The sequence below is a fragment of the Microtus ochrogaster genome, linkage group LG5 (assembly GCF_000317375.1).
Source record: "Microtus ochrogaster isolate Prairie Vole_2 linkage group LG5, MicOch1.0, whole genome shotgun sequence".
NCBI lineage: Eukaryota > Metazoa > Chordata > Mammalia > Rodentia > Cricetidae > Microtus > Microtus ochrogaster.
In genome coordinates, this window is record NC_022031.1 from 32,413,809 (window position 1) to 32,429,994 (window position 16,186).

Genomic DNA, 16,186 nt, shown 5'->3' on the forward strand with positions numbered 1-16,186 from the left:
CAAGCCTACTTCTTACCCCATTGTTTTCTACCACTGGCTAAAGGAGGAGGAAGACAAGGCTCTTTGACTTATGAAGTATCTCGGAAGGAGCAGATACACAGCACATGCTTGATATTTCTTTAACAAAGTACTTTAAGATTTCAGATTAGTATTTCATTAAAACAAAAAAGAAATAATCAGAATGAATGCCCTAATTCTAAGCTAGTTGAGGTTTCAGTTTTCCTCAACTAAGGGCTGAATTTTCGAGAATGTCAAGTAATTATAACACATAATTTTAATGGTTTAGTATGACAAATATTTTTTTTTTAATGACAAGTATTTTTGATATTATGAGAACAGTTCCTGTTGGGCTGCTCTTAATCTTAGATGGCAGAGAAAATCTGCATGCATATGACATGTACAAATGTAGGTAAATACCTAGGAAAAGAAAAGAACATGTGCCTTGGCAAGATAAAAATCTGCCAGTGTTAACGGTGTTAAGACCAGCCTCTGTATTTTACATGCATAAAATGTTGTATTGTTTAAAGAAATATTTTCTGATCTAGGCATAATGGTAAAAGCCTTTCTTTATAATCTCAGCACTTGGGGGAGATCATAAGTTTGAGGCAGGCAAGCAGGCCTGGGTTACCCAACAGTGAAGCCAGCCTGGGGTGTCAGTTTCTCAGTTTTATCTGGCATACATACATCTGTGTTGAGGGATTAAAATGAATTTTGCTCTCAGAGCAGGCCTGAGTTTAGCTCCCAGCACCCACATCTGGGGGAATCAACAGCTGACTCTAACTCCAGGTTTTTGGAGCCTGTTCTGAAACTAGCTCTTGTAGGCCAGGTTGTCCTTGAACTCACAGAGATCCTATCTGCCTCTGCCTCCCAAGTGCTGGGACTAACAGCAAGCGCCAGCACCACCCGGCTGTGAAGGCTTTTTAAAGAGTTTTTTTTTTTTTTTTTTCCCTGAACATGGGCTCTCTGAATCACCTGTAAGGCAATTTTGGCATCCCTCTCTAAATTCTCGGGGGGGGGGGGGTGAATATTAGTAAGCTTTAGGTGTCCAATCCTTAAGTTCTTTGCATGAAAGAGATCCTGATATTTTATCCAGGTCTTTATATTTCTGAGTTTTGTCAGCTTGGGTGCACTTTGTGAAGGCCTTTACTAGCTGTGCTGTGGGTATCTTCAACTGTTCATGTGAATATTTTGACATTAAATATAAAGCCAAACAGCAAGAAAAACACCTGTTTTTTATTTTATACAATACGCATAGTGTGAGGAGTGACAGTATCTGGAGAAAGGCATGAGTACTGCTGACCAAGTGTAAGTAACTTACTCTGGATAAGAAAGTATGTCATTTATACACTATACACTCAACGCTTTGTTTAGAATTTAGTAATAACTGTAGCAAGTATAGTTACATGTGTAAAAGCTTTTGGTCATTTATGCATTTGTTGATCAGATTTGAAGTACTCCAAAGACGTTTTGATGCACTGATTTCAGGTTAGCAGTGCACTTTTTGGTTAAACTCAGCTCAGCAGTAGTTTCTTCTGATAGTGTGTCAGATGTGGAACACCTGTCTTCACTTATTTGCTTTTTAGCAGCCTCCCCATGTCAGCCTTGCTACATGGTCAGTCTTCTGTTTTGTAGGTTTTATAAAGCCCAAAAGCTCTAGTTCAGAAACAGCTCTAATAAATCGAGCACTGGAGACTCTAGCTAAGGAAAATTAGTTTTTTTCACAAGAAGGCTAAAATTTTAAAGTTAAAACAGTAACTGGTAATTGAAATAGGTAGTTAAAATAATATTCCCTAAACTTTAAATAATCCTATTGGAAAATTTAAATGCAGTTAGAATACACTGCTAATAAAGTTCAGATGGAGCTGTGTGGGATGGTGCACACCTATAGCAATCCCAGCATTATATAAGAACTGACTCTTTCCCAATCTTCTAAAGATGTATTTACAGACTGGATATAAGTTGAATTCTAGGTTTGATCTCAGATTAATTCAGGACACTTGGAAATGTAGGTGGTTGTAGAATGGTATGGTTGTGAAGGATACAACTATGAATTACTAGATGTGGCTTTTTTGTTTGTATACTTTTTGTGCTGGGGCTTGGATTCTAGGCCCTCCCTGTGTTTAATTAAGAACAAGCTGTATCACTGACCAGGACTCTCAGGCCCAAGAAAAAAGAAACTTAAAAAACTTTTACTAAGACACCATAGGCCTGGTTTTAAAAGGATACTGGATTATTTCATTCATTTCTTCTGAGCTTGTAGAATTTGCATCCATTTTTTCAGCAGCTGTCACAACTGTTGCAAAAGCCTTTTGAGTACACAAGAAAAGAAAATTTGTTGCTAGGCATCTTTTCTGTACTAATCAGGTATTAGTACTGCTACTGTAGATAACTGGCGCATCTTTTTCATGTCAGACTTCAGATTCTCAAAACCGTACTAATATAACACTGGCTCTTTATATGCTAGTTTTAGAGAACTAACGCAGAACAGCAAAAAACCACAGCTAGTTAAAAATTTAAAAAGCAGCTGGGCAGGGTGGCGCACACCCTTTAATCCCAGCACTCGGGAGGCTTGGCAGGCGGATCTCTATGAGTTCGAGGCTAGCCTGGTCTACAACAGCTAGTTCAAGGACAGGCACCAAAGCTACAGAGAGAAACCCAGTCTCAAAATACTAAAAAAATTTAAAAAAAATAAATAAAAAGCAAAGAAAGCCGTTGTCTCTTCTTCTTTCAGTCTTGCTCCAGGAAGATGCATATTCTTCTGGGTAAGAGGCTAATTCAGCACATCCTTTAATGTTGAGTTAAGATCTCTTACTGCTCTTCTCGGGATAGCAGCACTTGTCCTTTACCTTGTGGGCATTTCCTGAAATGTTCTTCCTGACTGGAATTTCTCCTGTTGTACGAAGGGTACTCATTACACCCTGTATTCTGTGGAGTGCACAGACTGACTGGAGTCTTTGTTTGCTTTTAAAGAATGCAGGATAAGAACAGAGCTTGTGAATACAGACTGCTAAGATGCTACTTCCTAAGGAACTTCTGAAGTGTAACAATTTGTTTCCCAAACAAAAATGAAAAAATAAAAGTTGAAATCAAAACAATTTGAAAAGTTGTAAGAACCTTGCCTGAAGCGGTTGAAGAACTAGCACGTTCTCTCTGTGACCTACCTCTGACCAGTCGACCAGGTTAATAAGCCGGCTACACTCCAGGTGCAGTTTGTATGCTATGCAGATGTCGGGGGCAGTATTTGGAATGCAGCCTTCCTCACTTTTCAGTGCTTCATTCTAAAAACAGCAGATTAAAAGTGACCCTTTTAGAAATGATTAAAAGCGAAATGATTAGCTGAACTTCTTCCTGAGGTGGTTTGAAAGAAAATGGCCCACAAAAGACAGTGGTACTGTTAGGAGGTGTGGCCTTGTAGGAGGAAGTGTGTCACTGTAGGGGTGGGCTTTGAGGTTTCTTTCCCCAAGCTTCCCTTGCAAGGCTTGTCACTCCTCTTGCCTGCCTATGAAGATGGAAGGAGTCTCAGCTCCAGCACCATGCCTGCCTGTATGTCAGCATGCTCGCTGCCATGATGATGGACTTAACCTGACACTGTAAGCCAACACCACGATTGTAACAGTTGCTGTTGTCATGGGTCTACCCAAACTAAGACATTCCTAAATTTAGTAAATCGGAAAGTAGAATCTTAGTTTCCTTTCTTCATACTTCAGTAGTATTCTTACTTGGGTTTAAGTCTTGGCCAAGCTCTCAGTCATTCTTTCAGCAAGGTTTTTTTTCCCCTAAATCTTAATTATACATTATTATTTGTTGAGACTATCAAAACACATTTCAGTTTGGTGTAATTAGTTTAGAAGTCTCTGGGAATGGTTACCCAATGAAATGCTCCTTCCAACTGTTTAAACTCAGTTCTAGCAATCATCATGTGGCATTACTAAAAACATCTCATTAATAGGAAAGAAAAAGACTTTGCTCTCAACACTGTACTATCTTTTTTAGTTTTTGGAAACATCTAGCTTGGGCCAGCCATCATAACCCAGTTACAGATTTATTTTTGTTTATGTATATGAATATGTCTATCTGAGCGGATGTCCTTAGGTATGAGCACCTGCAAAGACCAAGAGAGGGCACCAGAAAAGAGCTGTAGGCAATCGACCAGTGAGCCCTAAACTCAGGATTGCTTTAACCTGTTTGAAACCCATATTTTTATTAAGAAAGAAATCCCATACACAAAATGCATCTAAAATTACATCAGTTTTTTCTGTAACTGCCACTAAACATTTTAATTTGTAATTTATACATTAAAACTTTTGTTATTCCTAAAAAAATTAATTCATTTAGTGGGGAGTGGGGGCGGGAGACTAATTTGCGGGTGTTAGGCTTCCTTCCCTCCAGTTTGAGTTTCAGAGACTGAGTTTAATCAGGCTTTTGCCTACTGACTGAACCATCTAACCAGCCTCTGTTACATAAATATGAAATTACCAAGAATAGAGAGTAGGCTCAGGGTGAGAGCACCTGCTGCTATAGCTCCTCCTCCAGGCAGCTCACAACACCTCTAATTTAAGCTCCAGGGCCTCTTGTGGGCACTGGGCTAACACGAGCTCATACACACACACACATAATTAGAACAAGTCTTTAAATATGAATCTATCAAGCTCCTGATGACCACTGCCATTGAAAAGCACTGCCGTTTAACTTCCTACTCTGTATTGTCTTCCCATATGTCACATTCATGTGCTACTTTGCCATGAGCCGGCCATAGTTTGGGATATTTTTATGGGACATGTTTTTAATTAAAAATTATTATGTGTATATGTATGAGGAGGTTGTGGGGATGTATGACGATGCATGTGCTATGTGTAGTACATGTGGAACTCAGAGGACAACTTTGTGCGGTCCACCTTTACATGGCTTTGGGATGAAACTCAGGTTCTAGGTTTATTACTAGGTAATCACTTTAGGCCCTTTATCCACTGAGCTGTGTGGCTGCCCACTTGACTTTTTTCCAAGTCTCACTAAGTTCAAGCTGGCCCTGAACTTGATCCTTTTGCCTGAGCCTATGCAGTGCTACCACTCCGGACTTAGAGTGCCTTCTAAAACAACTTTTGTGAAAGGCAGACTTCTAGCTCTTCCTGCGCACACATGACCATGCAGGTACAACAACCCTACCCATCTACGAAAAACCTTATCATCTACCAAAAAAAAATTGTTTATTTAACTGTCATAAGAAAGGTAGCTTTCAACATTTGAAATGAATTAATAATGTTCTAGGTTTTAGGCAGCTGGGTCTGCCATTGTATGCCTGAGGAGTTTCTGCAGCAAAGGCCTACAGCTGCTCTCTGAGTAGATGCCTCTTAGGTTTAAATCCCGGTGTAATTTTTCTATTTAAGGGGGCTGGAGAGATGGCCCAGAGGTTAAGGGCACTGGCTGCTCTTCCAGTGATCCTGAGTTCAATTCCCAGCACCCACATGGTGGCTACAACCATCTGTATTAGGATCTGATGCCCCTTTCTGGCCTGTAGGTGTGCATGAAGAGTACATAAAAAATATATAAATAAAAAATTTAAAAATTCTCATTTTAAGTAAGCATTTGTAATTTTACACACGTTCATTAGATCTTATCACCTGTCCACTGACAAACTGTTACCTACCTACAAAGGAATCATTTTTCACAAGAGTAAGGCATTATATTGTAAAGCTTTATGCCTATGATTTGTTTAAAAACTTTTGTGGGGGGGGGCATGTGTGTAGGCCAGAGGACGACTTTTGGGAGTCAGTTCACCTAAATCTAGAAAATGTGAGTGCAGAACCCAGAGCTGCTAACTTTCATTACAGCAGAACTGCAAACTTTGAATATTTTTGTGGTGCTGATATCTGGGACTTGAGCTTAACTGTGGGAGAATCAAGTTTCCTTCTTACCTTAAGATAATAATAAGGATTGTTGAGTGCGGTGTGGAGGGCAATTCGTGGAGCAGCATTTAAGTGCTCGCGGAGCGTGTGGGCAGCACTGAAGTACACTACCTCATGCAAAGGCTGGCTCTCAGGAGGCAGAAGGTAAACTCTGAAACATATGTATAGGGTTATTTTCAATTCAACGGTTCTGTCAAGCCTCTATGTTACTTAAACAGTGAAATCCACAAACCAAAGACCAAAACTTATACTTCAATACTACTTTAAAAACTTACTCTGTATTTTTTTGGCTGCTCATGGTGGTCTACTTGATTACATCTGGGATCTTAAATGTAAAATGCAAGTAGCTGTGCGCTCTCATGAGGCATTTTTCTTTTGGATCATTTGAGGTAGGAAAACCCACGTTAAATCTAGCCCACACCTTAAGGCAGTCCATAAGAAGGGAGTGGAAGAGAACTTCATCTTTTTTGTTTTGTTTTTTTGAGACAGGATTTTTCTCTAGCTTTGGTGCCTAGCTCTTGTAGACCAGGCTGGCCTCAAACTCAGAGATCCACCTGCCTCTGCCTCCCGAGTGCTGGGATTAAAGGTGTGCGCCACCACTGCCCAGCAAGAACTTCGGCTTTTTGCCTGCTTGCCCCCGTTCTCATTGGAAGTTCATACATCCTTTTGCTGAGGCGTTCCTTCACTGGTTATTAGCATCTACCTCTTCAGGGCTCTGACATAATGAAGGCTAGAGCTGAGACATGAGCCTTGTGGGCTGAACAACCATTGGATTGGATTCTTGGGACTTTCCATCAGGATCATGCAGCCTGTAAGGCACTCTAATAAATACTCTGTATACTCATGTACATACATGTACATACATACATTCTATCAGTTCGGTTCCTCCAGAGAACTCCAATATAGTACTCCTAAGGAGAAACTATTTGTTTCAGTTCTAAGTTAAACATTTAGTCAAACATTTTAACATTGTTTATGCTTAAAATCTCTAATGAAGAATTTCTTGAAGTATTACTGAATTTCCTAAGTTATTCAGAAAACATATCAACATTTCTACCATAGCAAGCATTCTAGGCTTTGGGAAAGTGGTAAACAGTACTGAGTTTAGGAAATCTTTACTATCAGGAAAAAACACAGTTGATATGTTTCATGGAATGATATCCAGGAGCTTTTTAATTTTTTTAAAAAAGTAGCTAAATCGGGGCTAAAGAGATGGCTCATTGAATAAAAGCAACTGCGTTACAAATGTGAACCTGAACCTGAATTCCAAGTACCAATTCTAAAAAGCCAGCTGTGGCCAGGTGCACATGTGACCCAATGCTGTAGGACTGACATCTAAATTCAGGTTCAGTGACAGATGCTGTCTCAGGGGACACCTGATGCCCTTTGGCACACACACACACACACACACACACACACACACACACACACACACACACACCACACAGAAAAAAAGAGAAAAAACCCTCTAAGGTTAAACTTTAGTTTTAAAGTCTTTAAAAACAAATTGTTCACTAATAAAATTCAATTATTACAAAGCTGAGCATAACTTCTAACTTTATCTTTTGCTGATAAGCTAGATGACAAACTTACTTTTAATCTGTGCTGCGACAGTCTGGAGGCCTGCAGGGAAGCCTGCTAGGCAGAAGCTTTGGCACACAAAGTGCAAAAGCAGAACAGTAGGTTCTAACCGGGATCAAAACAGTTAGCTCCTATGAGTCTTAGAGTCCTATGCTTACTGCATGTTAGTCACATGACTGGCTGTGTATCCAAAGACATTGCTGCTGTCTTCCTCCTCTTACTGCCCTAGCCCTTTACCTCCACGCACTTATTCTGTTCTGCTGCTCTCTGACCAAAAAGGGGAGGAAGGGAAGAGGGCACTAGCCATGCAAATCATTCCTCACCACCAGCTCCTTCTACCTCAAGAGTTCCTGACCCTTCTCATGCTGCGCTCAGATGCTGGTCCTTATCCACAGTGCGCTTGTAAAGCAACATAGATTTTGAATTACCAGTCTGCTTGTATTTCATTTTAAATATCTTTTCTCCAGACCTCAAAGCTCTGTCCAACATCTGTACTCCATCCAGGTCTTGTGGAAAATAATGGAAAGGGTTTCCGGCAGAGCAGGGCTGCGTGGCACAGGCAGCCTCTCTCTTAGCTTACTTGCCCTCTTTCTCTTCTGTTTCCTTGCACTTCCTTCTTCCCCTTCAGCTTTTAGCTTTAACAGACTACAATCTTAATCTCCTTCCTGGGAGAGATAGTCTTGGTAACAACACCAAGTCTTTGTGTGGGAAACTTTGTGATTTCACAACCAGTTTCAATCATTCTCGTCATTATTTCAGCAGCTGGTAAAAGGTTGAAGAGTCAGATTTAAAAGGCAAGAAGTCAGAAGACTGGCTGGGTGTTTGGAGAGCCTCAAATGCTGGGTTACAGGCACAAACCACCACATTCTGCTCTGCTTTTGACTGCTTAAGTCATTTTCCTTGGTACATGTCCTACTTTAAAATCTGTAACATGGTCCAGGTTTCCAAAAGGTCACTTGGATGGATAATTTCATGTACACACATAACACTGTCCTTTGGGAAATACACAAAACGGTCTTCCCAGGAAAAATCACAAAACAAACTAGAATAGGAGACTTTGTTACTCGTCAGACACTTCAATGTACATTTGGTGCTGATATTTAGTTGACCTGATAAAATATTAAGAACAAAGCAGTAACATGGCTAGTATACAATGTCTGTTTCTTGGCTTAGTCCAGATCCAGCATTTACTACTTAAATAGGCAGAAAAATGATAAAAGTACAATGCGAAACAGGAGAAATACTTTGAAACTTCCCATATTTCCTCACCAGCCTAATGGGCTAAATAAAGTTTAAACCTGCTTTCTTCCTGCCTAACAGTAAAAAATTAACCAAACCATTTGATTAAATAACTCAACAAGGACAGAAGGTCAATAAAAAGTGCTAACTCTACTTAGATGGAAGAAACATCCTGGATTGGCTATGGGCGGCTAGTTACTAGTGTTATTTGGGAAAACAGGGTTACTTTTAGGTCTTGAGAGCCTCAGACTCACCTCACCAGGTTGTCGATGAAGTTCACAACATTTTCTCTGAGCATTTCAAACTTGGTTTGCTTCTTAGTTGTTCTCCTTAATTCCTTCATTTCCAATAAGGACTACAGGGCACAGTGGGGAGTGGGTAAACAAACATGCTATTTTTGGTGACTTTAGGAGAGAAACACTTTCAGAGAGAGCTGTCACTCAAGTAAAGATGCCCTTATGCAGAGTACAAAGAACCAGATCAAAACGTGTTTTATTTTCTGTTAAGACTCTTCCCTCTACATGTTCTGCTTTAAACATACAGCAAGGAAAGAAGAGAGCAGTTTACTGCACTGCTCAGGATTACAAGAGAGCTCACTATTTAGAAAGCGTTAGTTCATTTACGAGCATGAGGGAGCATGCCAGAAGAGCAAGGAACAAAACACCATCCATTACCACCACAGCTTTGGGTCACATTAACAACAGATTCTCTGGATTTAGTTTTTACCCAGACTGAAATTCTGTGTTACATTTATAACTTAGTAGTATGGTACAAACAAGGGTCTTCATTTGGCAACTGAAAGTGCATCATCTGAGAACAACAACAGACTGTGGCTCAGTTTTGTTTTTGAATGGTAATCCAAAAAGAAAAAAACAGATTGTAGTTCAGTGGTGTAGCTGATGGACATCCTGGGTTTGGTTCCTGCATCATAGGTAGGGGTGTGTGTGTGTGTATGTGTGTGTGTGAAGAAAATTGGCCTTAGGTTCTCCCAACTCTCGGATCAAAAAAGTAAGTACGTTATATCTACATATTCTTTTTGTAAACCACACATAGACCTACTTTTTCCTTACAGTTAATATTGTTTTCTTCCTTGAGGCTTCAGGAATGGTTTCTATATTACCTAGTAGACTGTGTGCATTTACAATCTAGGATGATAGTGAGACAAACAGTACGACAGTACACATGGAATCTGCCTCTAGGTGGAGACGTCGCCTGTCTTCTCAGATAGGTCAAGGTCCCGGCTGGTTCATTTCCATTAAGCTAATGTGGTTTCCTTTACAGCATTCCTAACATCTAGTCACTAAAGAACCTCCCTGCCGTTTGGCTGGGCCTGTCTTTCTGAGTATTGCATCGGACATACTTATTCCTTTTTCTTTTGCATGCTGTCCAGAGCCTATGCATGCTTTTTAACTTCCTTACCCTTCCATATTCTCCAAAGCCACCCTTCCTGCCTCGGTGGCTGCCTGCTTATTTTCCTATTTTTTGTCCTCTGGACCACTGCTAATTTTTTTATTCATTAATAAGAGAAAGGACCCCAAAACAGGACCTCAATTTCCCTGGTATTGTATGATGGTTCCTCAAGATTTCCTGTAATACTCCTTCTCTGCCTTCTAATTCTTCAGTAGGCACAGAAAATCAACCCCATCTTGCAGTTTATATGGTATCAATATGTCTCCTTTATCAGTTGCAAAGTTACTGGTTGTGATGTAAAAAAATGAAAGTGGAGACATTCTGGCAGAGCTGGTCTAGACTAGTTGGAACAATGCACCACTCCTAAAGCAGCTGGAAGGAAAAGAAAGATACCTAACCTTTTGAAGGTGATAGAGGTCTGTTTTCTGCAGCCCCTTTAGCTGGGATCCACAAGCATCCTCTTCCTCTTTGCTATCTGTTTTGAATACAAAACCAATATACAATAGAGGGAACAAACATTTACACTAATTCAATGGAAGTAAAAGTTACACTTTTCTTTTTAACATGAACAAGATTCTATCAGACAAATGACACTCACTCCAAAACTAAAAGCACTACATAGTACACAGTTTAGATGTCAGTAAGGTCTTCAACTACTAGCTACTGAATTCTGAGTGTGTTTTGAACTAACAAAGTAAAAGCCTGCATAAATATCTTTAAAAAAAAAATCATTCAAACTTGAAACTATGTCTCTTTGACTTCCCTAGACTGTAAACATGGTAAGCTACATTCTGACAAACCTAGTCTCAGCCTTGCAATTTAATATTCATTCCTGTTCAGCAAGAGGAAGGTAATGTAAAAGCTGTAGTAAAATCAGTGCGATAAATGATAAAATGTGTAACTATTCTGCAGGGGATGACATGCTGACTTGGTAACCTGACACTGGGCAATGATCTGCTTCATGTATGGCTGAAGAATTCAGCTTAAACACACACACACACACACACACACACACACACACACACACACACACATTCTTAAAGAATCAGAAGATAATCTCTGATTTTAAAAATGCTAAGGTTAAGATAACTACTAGCTAAATTCTTTTTTTCCATTTTATTAACTTGTAGCAGAACCTTAAAAGTGATTGTAACACTCAGCCTGATTTAACGTCCTCACCCCATTTAAATCCCAATTATAATATGCCATTAGTGTACAGAAACCAGAGGTTTAAAATAACCAAATATTTCTTCCTGTGAGAAATGTTGAGTGTATTTTATTATTAAGAATTGACTTTTAAAAACTGAGAAATAGACAAATCACCAGGAGGGTGGTTTTGCTTTAACTCAAAAAACACTTTATTTTCTATACTGTTGTCAATCATTTTAATCTTCAATCTTTCATTTCAGAAGCTGTGATCCTTCAGTGCTAGTGTAACAATGGATCTGTTCACTAATTCATCTCACACAAAGTCTAATTAAAATTATTACAATATCATGATATCAGTTTCTTCTTAGAGAATTTCTGAGTCCAATTTATTTTATATTCTATACTTTTGGCGATACTTATATTCTTAATAGTGGCTTCTCATTGGTGAAACTACAATTGTGAACTGATCTCTCTCTCATACACACACACACACACACACACACACACACACACACACACACACACACTGACCTGGAGGTCAAGAAAGCTGGGTTAAAGTCTAGGTACATATTAGATAGCTGTGAAATATCAAACAGCTTACTTTTTCTTCCTAGATTTCAGTTTCTAATATCTAAAATGATCTCAATTTCTAAAATTTTTACTTTTGTAAAGTGTTTCAGGTCATTGTTAAGGTGTTAAAAGATCACCACACATATTTTGGAGGGAAGTCTTCTTAGCACCTTTGTAGAATTGCTCACCCTGCCTGTTTGTACCAAACCACTTTGATCTTTTATAATTGAGTTCTCATCAGAGACCAGCCTGCATAAAAGATACAGGAAAGATTCCCACAAAAAAGTTTCCTTAGAAAAGGGAACTTCTCATAGAAAGGAGTTTAAAGACAAATAATCAACTACCAATCACAGAAGGAATTCAAACTGCAAACAAAGTATTTTTGAGATGCCATATCTAATTCTGTTGCCTCTGTATCAATCAAGCCTCTTTCCTTGGCCCCATCCCAATACCCACTAGATCAGGAAAGAGTGTAAAATGGTCTAGCTGAAGAATCAATTGTCTCCAGGTATGTCCACCCAATTTCATCTCAAGAACAAAAATGTTCTTCCTCCATTTCGTTTTCTGTGTTGTTTAAACAAATCTAGAGGAGAAGCACTTCGCCTATTTGTGGTTGCTGAGATGTGACATTCTGAGCCTTGCCTGCTGGCTGAGCTTGAAGAGTTTCAATGGCATTCTGGTTCAAAAACTGTCATGCCAGGGGGGCTGGAGAGATGGCTCAGTGGTTTAGAGCACCGTCTGCTCTTCCAGAGGTTCTGAGTTCAATTCCCAGCAACCACATGGTGGCTCACAACCATCTGTAATGAGATCTGGCGCCCTCCTCTGGCGTGTGGGCATACATGGAGGCAGAATGTTGTATACATAATAAATAAATAAATCTTTAAAAAACAAAACTGTCATGCCAGCAAGAACGGGCAGCATTTCACACTTACTTACCATCAAGGTTCTGAAGCTGGGTCAGGAAACCCTTTACTTTCTGTGCTGTGCTGCCAAGCTGTTTTTCAGCAGAAGAACTCAAAACCTCACAGCACTTCTCAAGCACGCTCACCAGTTCCTCCTTTGCCAGCATTCTGCAAAACAATCAGTGGCAGATCTGACAGAACTAAAACATTGGCACACTCCAAAACCTTTTCTACGTATGAAATGTTTTTGTTCAGAGATGAAATAAAAAAAGAGAGACTTTGTTCAATGTTACATTTAGAAGTGTAGAGTTATAACAATATGCTTAGCTGAGGGATAGCCAGAGGTTTGTGTTTATAACCTGGTTCTGATTCTGTAAGAACAAGCTCCTTACTTATATCTGGTCCGTGGTATCCTTATCTGTAAATGGGAACAACACCTCACTGTGTTATATGGCAACCTCCAAACTGAAGCATTCCCTTCTGGGTGGAGGCTCAGGAAATAAATGAAGCCTACAATGCTTGAGCAGAAAATAGAAGTCATGGGTTCCAGAAACTTAGAAAACAAACAGTACATATGAACTTTGAATGTATATAGTAAAGAATTAGTATATCAAAATGTCTAAGCTACAATGAGTAAAATCAGATGGTGGCACTGATTTAGATAGTAATAATATGCCAACAGAAAAGGAAAAACATTCAAAAAGAGATCAAGGAATACATGCAAGTTAAGTATATATCATAGATAGCATTTCAAATCACTGGGGAAGCTATGCCAGGTGTCAGAAAGCTATAGAGCACCACTTCCCATTTTATACACAAATCTGTTCTGACAGAGGAAAAATGTATGCTTTGGGAACAGGAAAGAAACAGCTCATCCCAGAAGAAGCAAAGATGCTAAAGCCAGGGCTGGAGAGATGGCTCAGTGGTTAAGAGCATTGTCTGCTCTTCCAAAGGTCCTGAGTTCAATTCCCAGCAACCACATGGTGGCTCACGACCATCTGTAATGAGGTCTGCTGCCCTCTTCTGGCCTGCAGGCATACACACAGACAGAATATTGTATACATTTTAAAAAAAAGATGCTTTATAGTTTACTTTCAGAAAGTCTACATCAATGTAGTCATTTTGTGGAAATAATTACACAAATGTATACACACATGCTTGTCACTAATGTTTGTAATAATGAAGAATTAGGAACAACCTAAATATATATCAAGTAATTAAATTTCTGATTAAATTAAACACATTCCCAAATGCAGGATATTTGAAATGATGAAGTGGGACAACATACAGGCTAACAAACTTACACACGTGTATCATGTCACGAAACAATACTCTGGGAGATACTATTATTATTATTCCCATATTAGATACAAGGAAATGGAGGCACAGAGAATTTAAGTAACTTGTTCAATGCCCCAAAACTGGTCACTGAAAACGCTGAATTTTGAACTTAGAGGGGGCAGAATGAATAAAAATTCCTCCTTATCTGCTCCAGGCTGACATTTCAAGCTCGCATCACCAGAGCCAGCACCATGCATGTTCTGACTGATCACATACACTGTAGCTCAAAACACTGGCATGGACACCCATGCACCCACTCTGAACTCCATGCAAAAGTTAATAAAGAGATAACCACAGCAAACAAATGGGTTTCCATTTTAAATTGGTCACGTGATAAAATATATATAGGATGATGGGGAGTGAGTTATATTAATATTAGAGAAGTGCTTTTGTGGTACATAAATCATTAAGCTGCAAAAGTGGGTACATATGGCATGTCTGGCAAAGGTAAGGCCACGGAGACAATGCTATGGAGATGCAGTCACAAAGAAGCAATAGAGCTGGGAACAGATAGATCACTGTACAAACTAAATCTTTTACTCTGCGTGAAATGAAGAGAACTAATGGTCTTACAAACAAAAGACAAAAATAGAAAATTGCTAGTCATATTTTCAAAAGATATTCTGACATCCAAAAGGAATATGTATGAAATGAGGAAAATGAAGTTTCTTTTGGTTGGACAACCAGAGGGATAGATAAAGATGGTAGGTTTCAGGGGGCTGAGTCAGGATTTCGGTTTCATATGTCAACTCTGAGATATGTTCTGTGGATCCCAATAGACTGAGAAAGCGTTGGAGAAGCTTGGAAGGAGCACTCACCGAGGAAGGGGCAAACAGAAGTCTTAAAAGCCATTAAATAAGAACAGACAGTGAAGTTTAGAGAACAGACAGATCATGGGTAATTTGCATAAAACCAGTTTAGATGATCAGAAGCAAGCCTCACTGTAAATGAGTTTAAGGGTGAACTCCTTTCTTATATACTACTTTCACTAACAATAACAACAAAAAAAGCCCCACATTTTTAATAAAAAATGAAAATACAAACTCATCTCTTTATCTGTTTCTGAACCAGAAACCTGAGGTTTTTGCTAGGCTAGCTCACCAGTGGGCTTTCAAACACCATAGAGTCTGAATTCAAGATCTCTTCAAGACCTCTCAAGTCCCTAACTTTGTTAGGTTTTAATCACTTGTGGAAACCGAGTCATAAGAAAATCAAGATTTACTTAAAACTGTTTGGGAAGTGAAAATTATAACACTGGTAAGACCTTCCTTTGGGGTTCAGCACCCAAACCTTGGAGGCCTATTCAACAAGGTTAAGAGGGTCAAAAAGAATAGCCTATATTGTGGTCCTTGCTCTTAAAGGTCAGCCGGCAACTATGGGATGACAGGACTTCTTTAGTAAGTCATCTGTCATCTTGATTAGTGGCCACGAAATCTCCAAAGATTGGGCTCTAGCCAGCAGATACCCCAAAGGGAGACTAATCAGTGCAGGTGGACAAGTCCTTCCCATTTGGCTCCAGAGGGGGCTACGTGGTCAGCATGGAGCTATATGACCATGATCCATTCCTACAGGAAAAACTAAAGGAGACTGCTGACTTTAAAAGAAAAAAAAAGATACAGTCTTAAAATACAACATATTAAACAATTTTGCCAGTTTTATCATATATGTCAAATTCCAGAAGTTACTGACTTGACTTGTCCAATATTAAAAACCCTATTTTCCAGGAGATACTCAAAATGAGAAGCAAGAGAGACCCACTGAAGGAGTAAATCAACTGAGTACTTACACTTTCTCTGAAAAAGATGCCCCATAGATAAACTTCGGATAGGTACCTATGCCAATCAAGCAAAGCCTTTATTGAACTCCCTATTCTCCTTAAATAGGTACTCAGAACTGCCTCTTTCAATATTCAACAAACTGTTTCTGAGACATTGTAGCCTACACTGGATATGACTGTTTGTGTCTTCTGTCCTTGTTCATTTAATTAATGTCTTCCAAATTCCAATCCCTAAAACTTCATAATGCCAACCCTTGACCCCATGACCAGCATGGTCTCCTTCTACCAGGAGCAGTTGATCTAAAGTAATGAAT

General features: G+C 39.3%; 1 protein-coding gene across 5 annotated transcripts in view; it reads right to left on the bottom strand.

Annotated features, from left to right (window-relative positions):
- Nucleotides 1–1,214: 1,214 nt before the first annotated feature.
- Orc3 (origin recognition complex subunit 3) overlaps nt 1,215–16,186 on the bottom strand; it is a 47,532-nt gene continuing 32,560 nt past the window's right edge. For all 5 annotated transcript variants that reach the window (XM_013351856.2, XM_005361965.3, XM_026786590.1 and 2 more), the window contains 7 exons: nt 12,789–12,922; nt 10,532–10,608; nt 8,978–9,078; nt 5,913–6,054; nt 3,162–3,278; nt 2,227–2,306; nt 1,215–1,685 (listed from right to left, as the gene is read on the bottom strand). In XM_013351856.2, coding sequence (XP_013207310.1) covers nt 1,580–1,685; nt 2,227–2,306; nt 3,162–3,278; nt 5,913–6,054; nt 8,978–9,078; nt 10,532–10,608; nt 12,789–12,922 — 757 coding nt within the window. In that variant the 3' untranslated portion in view covers nt 1,215–1,579. The remainder of the gene's footprint in view (nt 1,686–2,226; nt 2,307–3,161; nt 3,279–5,912; nt 6,055–8,977; nt 9,079–10,531; nt 10,609–12,788; nt 12,923–16,186) is intronic.